The sequence below is a fragment of the Bos indicus x Bos taurus genome, chromosome 9, assembly GCF_003369695.1.
Source record: "Bos indicus x Bos taurus breed Angus x Brahman F1 hybrid chromosome 9, Bos_hybrid_MaternalHap_v2.0, whole genome shotgun sequence".
Classification (NCBI taxonomy): Eukaryota; Metazoa; Chordata; class Mammalia; order Artiodactyla; family Bovidae; genus Bos; species Bos indicus x Bos taurus.
The window spans coordinates 54,377,428-54,392,530 of record NC_040084.1 but is presented as its reverse complement, the minus strand read 5'-3'; the positions used below and the strand labels follow the sequence as shown (position 1 = coordinate 54,392,530).

Genomic DNA, 15,103 nt, shown 5'->3' with positions numbered 1-15,103 from the left:
TTCTGTGATGCAATGTTTCCTTGATACTTCTTATGTGTTTTAGATTTGCACTTTTGTTTTTGCATATGAATTAGTAGATACCTCCTTCACTCTTTTCTTGTTGCCTTCAGCAGATGGTATGTTATTGTAGTGTTGATATTAGAGTTTTTACTTTGTTTTCGTGAATTTGTATCTGCTCTAGTCTTCTTTGTTTCCTCTTTTGAGTGAATTTTTAAACACTTCTGCCCTCTCTTTTGCTTTTTAAAAAGTTTCTATACCTCCAGTTTGTAGATTCTGAGCACGCCCTCACTCTACTGGAGCTTTCTCTTGGCAGTGGCACTGGGAACCCATACATGGAGCCAACATAGAGTGGCAGTAAAGTGTGAGTTTAGCACTGGGTACATTGGGGGTGCCTGCAGATCCAATAGGGTAATCCCGGTGGTTCCTAGGTGGACTTCTGCTAAGAACAATCCCTTTCCCACCAAGTGAAGTTCTTATTTGCATCTTTCCTAATATCCTCCCTTCCCCTAGTTATAATTTTCATATCTTAGTACTCTAGGTACTGGTGGAGAGAATGGATTTTTTCAGCCACTTTCCAGTCCAGCTGGAAAGGCACTTAGCCAGGCACTTACTTACCAGCTTTCTTTTCCCCTCTCAGTGTTTCCTTGGGCAGAACTGGATGCTTAGAAAGTTTGTCTACTGCCACCAAACTAGCATTTATCTGTTTACTTATTTACTTACTTTTGGTCTCCAGTTATGTGCTGAAGTCTCTCTTTGGGAGGATTAGACTTCGGCAGGTTCTGTCTCATATGTGAGTACCTGCCTGGGTCTTCACTGACCCAGTTTTTGCCTGACAGGAACAAAAGTCTAGGCAGTTTGGCTGACTCCTCTGTTTCCCAGCTCAAATAGAAGTTTGTCTCTTATCATCTTCACAGTGGGTGAGACAACTCCTGGGTTCCTTGGCGTAAGACACTAGGTCCTAAAACACCACAGAGGCACTTTTGCTCATGCATGAATATCTCATATGTTGATTTAAAAGGGAATAAATAATATGAACATTTTATGCCATCACGTTTCTAATCCCACTCTCCAGGATCATCAGGTTTTAACTTAAGAGGTTCACTTTGGGTGCATGGTTAAAATTGGAAGCATGAAATGAGGAAGCATCTATATGACTCTTACTTCCCCTTCTAAAGATATTACAAAGATCTGATTTTTTATATATATATATATATATATGTTTTATATATATATATATATAGGATTCTGTCATATTTAAAGTGGTAGTATTAGTCTAATAGATTTTTTTCCAAACAGAATAGTGAAATGGTGATACATCACATTATTAATTAAACCTATAAAGAAATATAATGACCATTAATGAGTTAGAAATATGAAGGATAATATGAGTGTTATATATCAATAATAGCTTTTTGAATTACTATAAATGTATTGATCTGCATTTTATAGAAAGAAAGCCATTTATACTTTGCAACTTTACAAGCAGATTCATTTTAATGTAGGATATTTGTTTAAATATGGTATCCTTTATATATAAAATGAAACTTCCTTAGAAAGTGTTGCATCTAAAGGGAGATTATCCAAGGTTACATTATGTAAGAGTATGAAAATACAAATATCCTTGTCAATTTTCTTTCAATTGAAGTTAAAAAGCAAATATCAGAGCTACTGCAAAGTCTGCCCTAGCAGTACTTAGAGTATACTGCAGAAATGAATATATTTTGTTACTACTAAAACCTTTCTTTGTATAATATTACTGAAATTTTATTAAAAGTAGGAAATGAGTTACACTGAATGTTGTCTGTTGCTGCTGCTGTCACTTTAGTTGTGTCTGACTCTGTGTGACCCCATAGACGGCAGCCCACCAGGCTCCGCCGTCCCTGGGATTCTCCAGGCAAGAACATGGGAGTGGGTTGCCATTTCCTTCTCCAATGCATGAAAGTGAAAAGTGAAAGTGAAGTCACTTAGTTGTTTCTGACTCAGCGACCCCATGGACTGCAGCCTACCAAGCTCCTCCGTCCATGGGATTTTCTAGGCGTACTGGAGTGGGGTGCCATTGCCTTCTCCGGAATGTTGTCTGACTTTAAAATTAATTCTGTGAGAACTAGTAGCACTGATTAATGCAAAATACATTTCACTTTAATTAAGGTAATTGAAAACAAAGACATTTTATATTGCAGTAGCACATAAGTCTCTAATTCCATACATGCTTCATAGGAACCACTCTAAAATTAAAATATTATCAATAAGTTTATCAGATTCCCATAAAGATTTTTAATGGTCAGTAAAATTAGTAATAAATATGAAAATTCTCATAGTTGTTTTGCAAATCTTAAGTAGATAGTACACATGATCTTTCCTTTAAATGACAGTCTATTCCGCTAGTAATAAATGACCTACAGAATGGTTTTGGTAGCCAAAATTAGTTTTTATTGATTTATATATAACCTTTTTTTGGTTAGAAAAATTGAATTTTCTGTGCACAGTGCTTTAAAAGTATTTTTGGTTTCTGCTTTCTATCATCATGGTAGTGATGTATAAACCACATCAATAACGAGTATTTAATAATGAGTATTCTGAAAATTATTGTTCAGTATAGTATGTTTTTGATTTTTAAGTAATTTTGTTATAAATTATTTGAATAGTACATATTAAATGTGTATTATTTTGTAAAATGCTATTTTAATTGTATAGGAGAATCTGTCATTTAAAGACATTTGCTATTGATTGCATTTAAATGTTGGAGAAGGCAATGGCACCACACTCCAGTACGCTTGCCTGGAAAATCCCATGGATGGAGGAGCCTGGTAGGCTGCAGTCCATGGGGTCACTGAGGGTCAGACCCGACTGAGCGACTTCACTTGCACTTTTCACTTTCAAGCATTGGAGAAGGAAATGGCAACCCACTCCAGTGTTCTTGCCTGGAGAATCCCAGGGACAGGGGTGCCCGGTGGGCTGCTGTCTATGGGGTCGCACAGAGTCGGACACCACTGAAGCGACTTAGCAGCAGCAGCATTTAAATGTAAACTTAATGTTCATGCATGAAAAAAGAATCCAGGTTTTTCTAGATCATACTTTGTTTTGCCTTTTTTTAAAGAAAGATATATCTGAATATAGAATATATTCTTATTTATTCTTTAAAAGGAATAAGTATATAGGATGAACCACTGCACAGTAATCAAACATTTGCCCTTTGAATTCAGATTGCTTATATTGCCTCCAGCTGGCTAGGTGACAACTCATTGAACTGCCTTATCTTTGCTTCATATGGAGATACTAATAGTAACTACCTTATAGACTTGTGAGAATTAACTGAAGGTAAAAAGTATAAAATATTTAGAGCATTATTTAAAAGAGAAAGCACTTAGTAAACATTATTACTGTTTGTTAGAATTCTCTAGCAACCTCTGTGTTCAGTAAATATACATCTTACCTTGCCAAGAAAGACTTATACCCTGAAAACTGTAAAACATTAATAAAGGAAACTAAGGATAATTCAAAGAAAAATCTCTTCAGCAAGTGTTACTGGTAAAGTTATAAAGCTGCAAAATCAATGAAGTTAGAATACAGCCTCACACCATACACAAAAATAAACTCAAAATGGCTGAAAGACTTAAGACATGATACCATAAAACTCCTAGAAGAGAACATAGGGAAAACATTCTCTGATGTAAATTGTACCAGTATTTTCTTGGGCCAGTCTCTCAAGGCAATAGAAATGAAAACAAACAATGAGACCTAATCAGATTATAAGCTTTTGCATAGCAAAGGAAACCTAAAGAATGGAAGAACGTGTTTGCAAATGATGCAACCAACAAGGGTATAATTTCCAAAGTACATAAACAGCTCATACAATTCAGTAACAGAAAAACAAGCAACCCAATCCAAAAATGGGCAGAAGGCCTAAATTAGACATTTCTCCAAAGAAGAAATACAGATGGCAGTAGCCGAATGAAAAGATGCTCAACCTACTAATTATTAGAGAAATATAAATGAAAACTATAATGAGATGCCACCTCACACAAGTCAGAATGACCAACATCAAAAAGTCTATAAATAGCAAATGCTGGAGAAGGTGTGGAGAAAAGGAACCCTGCTACACGCTTGGTGGGAATGTAACTTGGTGCAGCCACTGTGGAAAACACTACAGAGGTTCCTCAGAAAACTGAATATAATTATATTATCTAGCAATTCCACTCCTGGGTTTATATCCAGACAAAACTATAATTCAAAAAGATACTTGCACCCCTGTGTTCATAGCAGCACTGTTCCCAATAGCCAAGACATGGAAGCAACCTAAATGTCTTATCAATAGATGAATGGATAAAGAAGATGTGGTACATATACACAATGGGATACCACTCAGCCATTAAAAAGGAATGAAATGATGCCATCTGCAGCAACCTGGATGGACCTAGAGATTAGCATACAACATGAAGTAAGAAAGAGACAAATACCACATGCTGTCACTTATATGTGGAATCTAAAACATGACACAAATGAGCCCATCTATGGAGCAGAATCACAGACATGGAGAGCAGACTGTTGGGTGCTGTAGGGTGGGGAGGAATGGAATGGAAAGTTGGGTTAGTATATGTAAGCTTTTATATAGAGAATGGATAAACAACAAGCTCATACTGCATAGCACAAAGAACTATATTCAATGTCCCATGATACACCATGGAAAAGAATATGAATATAAAAAAGAATGTATATGTGTATAACTGAGTCACTTTACTGTACAACAATAATTAACACATTGTTACTCAGCTATATAAGTCAGCTTCAATAAGGTTAAGGTAAGTCAGTTTATTAAGTCAGTTATTTCATTTTCATTGTTAATCATAATTTTTTCTCTATCAATATTTTTTGTTTTAGGTCACTTTTCATATTGAACCATATAAGAATCGAGATGATAAAACCATGTACCAAAATGTCAAGTACATTATAGACAAGTGAGTTTCTTCTCTCCTATAATTGCTGTTATAAGTGTATTTAAATTATATTTGAGAGATTTGAATGACATAGTATGACATTAATATCAATTTATTTTTGTAATGAATATTGCAAGCATTTTGAGGAACTTTTCTGAATTTTCTTATAATTTGATTTCTCTGTGAATAATTATAAGTTGCTGTTTTTACTCTTATGTGTATATTAGACTATGATGTTTGTCATCTAACATTTTACATTCTTACAAAATTGTTTGTAACATGTTTGTAAAAATAATTTATAAAATTATTCTGTAAATTTTATGAATATAAAGTTGTCTTTTTAAAAAAATGTTCAGAATATGAAATATGAATTGGTATTAGATATGGTAGATTCATATCTAATATTTTCATTTATGTTTCAGTATGTTTACAAGGAAAGAATTTATTAGTACAGTTTCATTTTGTTTAAGGGTTTACTGATAATAGTCTGTGACAGATGCCATACTCTTATAAAGAAACATGTCAGCAACAGCTGGGACATGTATCATTTAGAACACACACAGACACAAAAGCAGTATTTTCATGTAGAAAAATGGATTTTTTATTGTGTTAGTCATAATTTTTAAACCTCAATATAAGTAATTACTTTCTTGTTTGTTAATGTCTTAATGTATCCAGTATCTCATTTCCCAATGTGTAAAATTAAAAATGTGTTTTTAATGATTACACTTACGTAGCTAATTCCACAAAGAAGGTGAACAATACACTTAAACTGTACTGATTACCTTCATTTTCAGTACATAAATAACTGGCTATGGGAAATAAGGCATGAATTTTCATTTTATTTTCATATATGTTTATATTCTAGGTATGGAAATCATCCTGCCTTTTATAGGTACAAGACTAAGAACGGCAATGCTCTTCCAATGTTTTATGTCTATGATTCCTATATCACAGCATCTCAAAAATGGGCCAATCTTTTAACCAGCTCAGGGTCTCAGAGCATTCGCAACTCTCCTTATGATGCATTGTTTATTGCACTTCTAGTAGATAAAAAGCATAGATACAGAATTCTTCGAGGTGGTTTTGATGGAATTTACACATACTTTGCCACAAATGGCTTTACTTATGGCTCATCCTATGAAAACTGGGCTAAGATAAAATATTTTTGTGATCAGTTCGACCTAATGTTCATCCCAAGTGTGGGCCCAGGATACATAGATACCAGCATCCGACCATGGAACTCTCATAACACTCGTAACCGAATAAACGGGAAATATTATGAGACTGCTCTGAGTGCTGCACTCCAAGCCCACCCCAGTATAATTTCCATCACCTCTTTTAATGAGTGGCATGAAGGAACTCAGATTGAAAGTGCTGTTCCCAAAAGAACCAGTAATATCGTGTACCTGGATTACCGGCCTCATAAACCAAGTCTTTATCTAGAGCTAACTCGCAAGTGGTCTGAAAAATACAGAAAGGAAAGAGCAATTTATGCATTAGGTCACCAGGAACTTAGCACACAACCTGTTTCTTAATGGATTGACTTAAGTTTAATAATTACAGAAATTACCTAATTTCAATACATTCCTTTTGTTTTGGGTTATGGGAAGAAAACTGTCAAAATCAATATGTACTGTTACCATTATCTCTAATAAAAATAATTTGTACATTGTTAAGGATCGTAATATCATTGCCACCTTTCACAGTGTTACACTGAGAGAAAAGTTGTGCAAATAATATTCCTTATGGCATAAATTTGCTGAATCTGTGACTGGAATTGAAATCTTGCTTTGATAGCTGTTTCTATTTCACAATAGGCAATTGCTTGCATTTCAGAGAGTAGTTAGCACACAATCCTACTAGTATTCTGCGCCCAAAGAAATAGAACTGTGTATATATTTGATATGTCTGTTGAAGAACAAAGATGTAAAAGATAATACACATGGTTCATTTTTTAATGATCTAATCAGCTTTGTCCTATTAGCATTCAGACTCTGGAAAACGTTCCAATAATTCTTCAGAAGAAAATATGCCTTAAGCCTTACTGAGATGAAGGCCTGCTTTCTGTAACACAATATATATCATCATATGCAGATTTCTGGTTTCCTAGAGCTTGCTAGGTATTTTGCATGTCTGATGTTTCTACTTTGTAGTGATGAATTCCAGACTTCAGAAGGAAAATCTTTTCATAAAGGCTTTTCATAAAAGTTAAGAATTGCTTCTCAGTTATTGAAAAAACATAGCCAATTTACAATTATTCTGGAAATACAATGCCTAAAATACTATTTTTAGGGTATCTTGTCAATCTTGAACTTGTTTTATTATTCATGATTTTAAATTTAATTACAGATGAATTGTTAAGAAAAAGTTGATACTAACATTGGATTGCCACCTTTTAAGTTTTTAAGCTATTTTTACCAAAACTAATAGAGAAAATTTACTTAGCATTTCAGATTTTAAGGTTATGGAAATAAAATTTCATTCCTATGTTTGACTTTTTATTAGATGTAACATTTAATAATGGAAATGTTTTATTTAAAAGACTTTAAATTATTGTATATAATAATATCCCCATCTAAAAACATTATACCTTTATTTTACCTAACAGGATAAAGACTTGTGGTCTGTTGTCATAGTGTGACAAATTGATCATCTGTAAAAAATGAATTTCTTTAAAAACTACAGAATAAAAGACACTCTGTTATTTTAGTTAATATTTGTAACTAGAACTATAGAAAAAAACTAATATATAATGCTCTTACATGAATATTTTTTAGATATTTATTAAATGTCAGCAATATAGAATACATATAGTCAGAATATAAGGACATTCATTCAGAAACAAATAGTGGAATTTGTCATAAATGTCATTGTCTACTGAGTTATTTTTAAGCAGTGCTTTCAAAGCAAACTATTATGTCTTTGAAAAGAGGCATGATTAATGTTAAATTGATTTATAACTTGAGAATTTGCCATATCTCAGAATATTCAGACCATGGGAAATTAGTACAATGGTAATTAGTAAATTCACTTTCTAGAAGAGATTACAAGAATAATTCACTATTGTATTATAACCATATTCATAGGAACACTCATACTGATATAACCAGTGGATTTTTTTTTTGTTTTTATTATAGTCAGTTTGCCACTATATGTTTTATTAGGGATAAACTCTAAATATGTCATACCTAATAATTTTTATTACTTACTATATTTTATTAAAGTTTAATTAGATATCTACCACACAGGAATTTTTGTCTTTGCTTATGTTATATGCTTGAACCCATAATAGACAATTTTATGAAATAGTTCTGAGGTTAAGAGAAAGTATAAAAAACAAGGTCAGAAATCCTCAGCACGGACACCACCATTTGTCTCCTGCTCTCATTACAGATATAGATCATCTAGGATCACAGACTCACCTCTGAGCTTTGTTGTGGTTCCCAACACACACTACCCCAACCAGCCACTAACTGTCAGATTTCAAATTAAGATAAAATAGATTCTGTCTTCATTGCAGAAAGTTAATTCTCAAGGGAAGAATGTTTGGAATCAGCTCTAAAGATAGTTTACTAATTTATAATTCTTTGAATATGTTTATTTTCTTTTTTAAAAAAAGTTATTTGAAAGAATTATCTCTAATAATTTTGTTATTCTTAGGGAAGAATGCTTCAAAATCTTCCTCAGGTATTCGTTACCATTTAACTCATAACAAGTTTAGATTGTATAATCACAAAAATTATTTGCTTTTATTTAATTCAATAAACTAAAGGAACCGTTTAAAGGGAGAAGTAGTGTAATATATATAATGCATGGATTAAAATGAATTATTATTTTAAGGTTTAATCGGGCTAATTTTTTTGACTGTATAGAAACCAAATCTTTCTTTTACTACTCTCTTTTTAAGGACTGATATTATAAAAAACTACTGTTATTAATGTTGATCTCAGTTCTATATTAATTTTTTTGTTTTAAGAGTACAATTTAAAAATGACTATTTTGTTATATAAAATAGTTAACTTTCATCTTATAAGAGCATGCACAGAATAAATTTTATCTTAGATATAAAAAATTATTTATGAAATATTTACTTTCTGATTAACAGTTAAAAAGTAGTATTCAGTCTGCACTCTATACAGCATTTAAAAAGAACACATCTTTTAACTGTACATACTTTTAAAATCTGTGAATTTGTGTTATATACAGAAAAATAAGAAACCATTTCCCAAATTTAAAAATTTCCTATTTTTTATTCTTTGAGCATAATCGTATTGCTCTGACATCCTTTAGGAAATTGATCTTTCCTGAACCAGCTCAGTTGGTAAAAAGTCTGCCTGTAATGCAGGAGATACAGGTTTCATCCCTGGGTTGGGAGGATCCCCTGGAGAAGGAAATGGCAACCCGTTCCAATATTCTTGTCTGGAGAATTCCAGGGACAGAGGAGCCTGAGTGACTAACAATTTCAGTTTCACTTGAAAACATCAAAGTAACAAACCACTAGAGAACCTACTAAGTTCCTGTGCTGTGCTGTACTTAGTCACTCAGTCATGTTGGACTCTTTACAACCCTATGGACTGCAGCCCACCAGGCTCCTCTGTCCATAGGGATTCTCCAGGCAAGAATACTGGAGTGGGTTGCCATGCCCTCCTCCAAGGGAACTTCCCAACCCAGGTCTCCCACATTGCAGGTGGATTCTTTACTGATTGAGCCATAACCAAACCTTTTTTGAAACTGACCAGAGTTATGAAATTTAAACATAATGACTGCTTATAAACTCTACAGTGCTTACATGTGGAAGCAGTCCTTAAAAGTTTTTACCTAAATTTTGAATTAAGGGTGGACACTTATGTGCCCTAGTGTAGAAGCAATATTTTTTTTTACTACCAGCAAAATTTCAGTCATTTTTACAAATATTAATGTACTTTAAATTGTATACTGATTGTTGTATGTCCACATAAAGGCTAAATGTTACTGTATGTTTAATGTAAGATGACTATCCTGGAAAATTCAAGTACGACTTTGGCTTACTTAATTCCTCCTTAGTCAAATCAAAGAACTTAGTGGTAGTGCTGTTATATTCCAACTATCAGTGAAGGGAAGAACGGTTTTCAATGTGACTAGATTTTGCTGTTGTTATAATCACTATTTATGAATCAAAAGGCAGAATAATTTAAGACCTAATAGGCAAGTAGTTGCAGATCTAAAATTTATAAGCTCAAAACTTGTAGCACTTTTTATATTGTATGTTCTAAACTTCATTTAAGGTAGCTTACATATTGAATTTATATAACCATAAATGTAACCATGAAGTTAAAATGCCTTTTAGAGTCTTTCCCATTGAAATAATTATTTCACTATACAAACTAATGATGTACCACAGTAGCGATAATTCTATATACAGTTCATTTATAGTTTATGATTGTGTCATCATGCTTTTGTGTTTTTGACTTTTTAAAAGAATAGGTTAAAAATCTGAACAATCATAAACAACACAAAGTGGCAGTCTTCAGCTACTTAACAGCATTTAAACTAAATGTATTAATTAAGGGATTATGTCCATGGAGAAAAGTCTTTTTGAGTCAGTTTTACAGAAGCCATTTTGAAAACACTATATATCACCATGTTAATTTGATGATAGTATCTAAAGTGACCTTTATCCTGATCTTGAAAATATCAAATCCAAAAGAGAAAATACTTTAAAGGAAATTCAGTTGTAATACATGCAATACATTTTAGAAATTTATGTTCGAACAGAGTCACTTAAGAGTAGCTGCCATACTTCTTCAGTTTATACACACTAAATTTATATTTCTTAACCACCATTCTATAATAACGTTTTTTAATCACCCATATTATCCATATGACAGACTATTAAGCTATTAGTATTATGATAGAGCAGTCCAGTCTGACATCATGTAAAAGTCAACTGCAAATCTGATTACTAAATTCTTCCTTGAAAATTTGCTGTGTTGTTATATTTTTTTAAAGTACATTCTTGAAAACTATGTTCTTGGTTTTTCAGATATCATGTAAGAACAATATGTAGTGACAGTCATTATATGAACAGTAGTTGAACTCAAATTTTATTTTTCTTCATATGAGTATTATGTGTTTGTAGCTTAAGGCTTAATTTAATTTGCAAATAAAATATTCCATTAACATAGTATTTTGTCATTTCATTTTTTTACTTGAGTCATCCTCAACTAAAATTTATTTAATGTTTCCTCTTATAAGAATATGTACACACTGACTCTGCAGAAAGGATTTGACATATTTTTTCTAAGAAATAGTTACAAAATTAATATATAATCAATGATGAAATTTTAAAAGGAATGTATATATGATACTAGTGTATATGGTTGGCTACACATTTGGTAGTGAGAGAGCTTCTAAGCAGTGAATGCAAGATGTTATATGGCTCTTGTTGCCAGAAAAGAAGCATCCCCTCCCCTCTGAAGACAGACTTTGCCTTGTCAATACATTTTAAAATACATTTCTCAAACAGGCATTATACCTAGGACCAAAACTGCAGAAACCTACTGGAAACTACTAGGTAATGTAAGTAAATGCATGAGATTTATACCCCATGGAGTACCTGCAGCTGTGGACAATTGTAACCCAATAGGAGTAGATGCTAACAGCTCCTGTCTGTGTTGCCCCCTCTGTAGCTCTGCGTCCCTAAAATGAGGATGTATGTCTGTGTATTTTGGGATTTTTCTAATTATACCTGTTGGCAAATATTGCAAAATATTTTAAAAATATTTTCTGGTTGGACCAGTTCATTGGTCACTAATTTGTGACTTCTGATGTAAAGAAGGTAAAATTGTATCATGAAAAACGTCCTCAACATTTTATAACACTCAAGGGAATTCCATAAGACTAGTTATTGTGATGATTATTACACAATAGATTCCAAGTATATAACAGCAAAACACAAATCAGTGAAACTGAGTCCTTGTGGCTCTGATTATGTGTTAGCTTTCCCTAGGTCCTATCAAAAATTAAAGCATCAAAAAGTGAGTTAGGTACATATCTCTCAGCCAGTCATCTCTATTATTCCTCCTAGTTTGACTTCTGAATAGCTGATTTGAATTAGTATTCACTGAGAGAGACTTGGAATGCTTTTATTCTATTGCTATTTAGATATGGATCCATTGTTGATGCCTGGCAAGAAGGTAGGGAAAAAAAAAAAAAAAAATAGGTAATTGAGTGTAATTCTAGTCTCCACTTCTCAGGTGACTCAGCAGTAAAGAATCTCCCTGCTAAGGCCGGAGACACAGGTTGGATCCTTGGGTCAGGAAGATCCCCTGGAGGAGGGCATGGAAACCCACTCCAGTATTCTTGCCTGGAGAATCCCATGGATAAAGGGGCCTGGTGGGCCACAGTCCACAAGGTTGCAAAGAGTTGGACATGACCGAGCGACTACAGCACCACCAGCACCACCACCACTTGTGAAGCCTATTTTCTGTCCTTTTGCTGCCTGTCTGCCCCTGCCTACCTACCTGCCATTCAACTTTCTTTAGTCTCAAATCATCTGCCTTTCCTAACTGCTTTGTTTCCAAAAGGATATTAGTGATTTGCTGGAATATTTAACATGTAGCAATATATTCCCAAGAAGAGAGCAAGAATAAAAATATCGAACCCAGCATTAAATGAAAACTAAATAATGTAAATACACTGCTATACTGGTGGTCACAAATTTAAGCTTTCAAGTGGCCAGTAGGTAAAAGGACATGTAATTATCTACACATTGTGAAAATGTCTATAGTATAAGACAAATTAATTTCTCAAGAGAAAAGTATAGGTGCTTTGCTATTAGAGGAATTTCTCCTGAGGATTCTCATGAAGAGGATACTATTACTATATGATGTATTTATCAGCACCTTCCCTAAAATGCATGAAGATCAAGTTTCATAAGACTTTTTTACAAATATCTTTATAGTATGTGATTACAGTATCATGCCATGCACCATTTACTGATAGCAGTTATGTCTCCATCCATCTATATCCATCCCAAGGAGTGGATGGGCCTCAAACAGTGCTTCATGTAATTTATTTTTGAGTATCCATTAATTAAATATTTCTTCACTTTCTGTCAGAGAGTGTACTGGTGCTAGCTTTCTTTTATGATAAGTTTTTAAGTTATTAAACTTATAAGTTAAAACTTAAACATAAGTTTTTAACTTATAAAGCATTATATTTTAAGTGATGCAGTTTACATTTTCTTATTCCTTTTGTCTGATCAGCTATATCCATGACAGAATGGATATTTCTCATAATCAAAATGAGAGGAACTGAGTCAAATATACATTAGTTCCAGAAGGGAAAGTGAAATTATATAGCTCAGAATTTTATATAGAAAAAGATTTCCACTTGTTGAATCAGTAGTATATTAACCATGGCTCATCATTCTTTAACAAAAAATAAACCAAAATGTTTACTAAAATCTGATCTGCCCAGTTTCCATATCTTTATAATGAAAGGATTGGTTTAGATGATGGCTAAGATTGCTAATCAGCACTAAAATTATTCTTATGTTAATGTTATCAACAGCATCAAGAGAAAAAGAAAAAGTCTTCATTTCTATTATAATCAAGAAATAAAATTACCATGGGGGGAAGAATTCTATAAAATTATACCAACTTTAAAATTTTGTCTTCTCTATATTTTATTACTCTAATCTTTTCCTTTCAATTACCATTTTGAATATTAAATATGTTAGTACAAATAAAGTGCCTTAAACAGTCCTGAAACATGGTAATGTTCAACAAATGTTGGCCATTACTGTCATTTTTATACTCAAAATAGGAACAACCCAAATGTCTTTCAGTGGGTCAGAGGAAAAGTAAACTGGTATATTCATACAGTACTGCTTGGCAATAATAAATAACAATGCACTGATACATACAACCACATGGATGAATCTCAAATGCATTAAGTAGAAGAAGTCACCCTCCACGGATTATGTATTTTATGATTCTATTTATATGATATTCTGGAAAAGACAAATCTACCAACAGATTAAATTAGCGGTCACCAAGCTTTAGGAGTGGGAACTATTCTGTATCCTAACTGGATAGTGACTACCTGAGTCTCAACATCTGCCAAAACTACAGCTATACATCTCTACCAACATACACAAAAACAGATAAACTATCTGATATATTAAAATTTTAGAAAACCCAAAATGTGGTATTACTACACACTGACACAATGGCTAAAATTGAAATGACTGACAATGCTAAAGTTCTCATAATTTTCTGGTAGTAATAAAAAATATTTCACCTACTTTAATAACCATTTGGCAATTTCTTATTAAGTTAATCACATCTTTACCACATAACCAACAATTCCACTTCCACTAATAGTGGAATTTCTCAACTTACCTTCTCATTCTCTCAGTTTACCACACTGTCATTCATGCCATACCACCAGAAACCCGGGGTCATTCTTTGCCTTCTCACACACTCTTGTGCCTTAAGTCCCATCAAACATTAAGTACTACTTCCTTTTTTTCTGTGGATATCTCATAAGTGTTTATGCTATTCTCCATGTGTACTGTTTCTTGTCATACCCAGGACCTCATCATGTTTCACCTGACCTATTATATCCTCTCAACTAGTGTATAAAGCTGCAGTATCGTCTAATTCAAATCAACCTCCAAAGTCAAAGTCTAGGCCATTTTCTTGCTTCAAATTATTTAGTGATTCCCAATTTCCTGTCTACACAATAAAGCACAAACTTTTTCACAAGGTATACAAGATGTCCCATTACTGTTCCATGCCTAAAGAGTTTATCTTCTAGTTCTTTTTTTCCCTCAGAATTTCTGCTACAATAATATTATCTTTCAGAGGGATAGCCAAACAAAACTTGTTATGTTATAACTGCATGAAGAGTGGGGGCCTTTGTTTTTTGTTTTTTGTTTTTTAAGTGATAACTTTTCTATTGTTCCTCATTTAGTTTACTCCTACTGGAAGTTCAATTCAGTTCAGTTGCTCAGTCGTCCGACTCTTTGTGACCCCATGGACTGCAGCATGCCAGGCTTCCCTGTCCTTCACCAGCTCCCAGAGCTTACTAAAACTCATGTCTATTGAGTCAGAGATGCCATCCAACCATCTTATCCTCTGTAATACCCTCCTCCACCTGCCTTTAACCTTTCCCAGTTT

The 15,103-nt window shown here is 33.3% G+C and overlaps 1 protein-coding gene across 1 annotated transcript in view; it reads left to right on the top strand.

Moving 5' to 3' along the window:
* MANEA (mannosidase endo-alpha) overlaps nucleotides 1–11,100 on the top strand; it is an 81,309-nt gene extending 70,209 nt beyond the window's left edge. Inside the window, exons 4-5 of the mRNA XM_027551377.1 lie at nucleotides 4,879–4,955; nucleotides 5,803–11,100. Coding sequence (XP_027407178.1) covers nucleotides 4,879–4,955; nucleotides 5,803–6,472 — 747 coding nt within the window. The 3' untranslated portion in view covers nucleotides 6,473–11,100. The remainder of the gene's footprint in view (nucleotides 1–4,878; nucleotides 4,956–5,802) is intronic.
* Nucleotides 11,101–15,103: the final 4,003 nt, after the last annotated feature.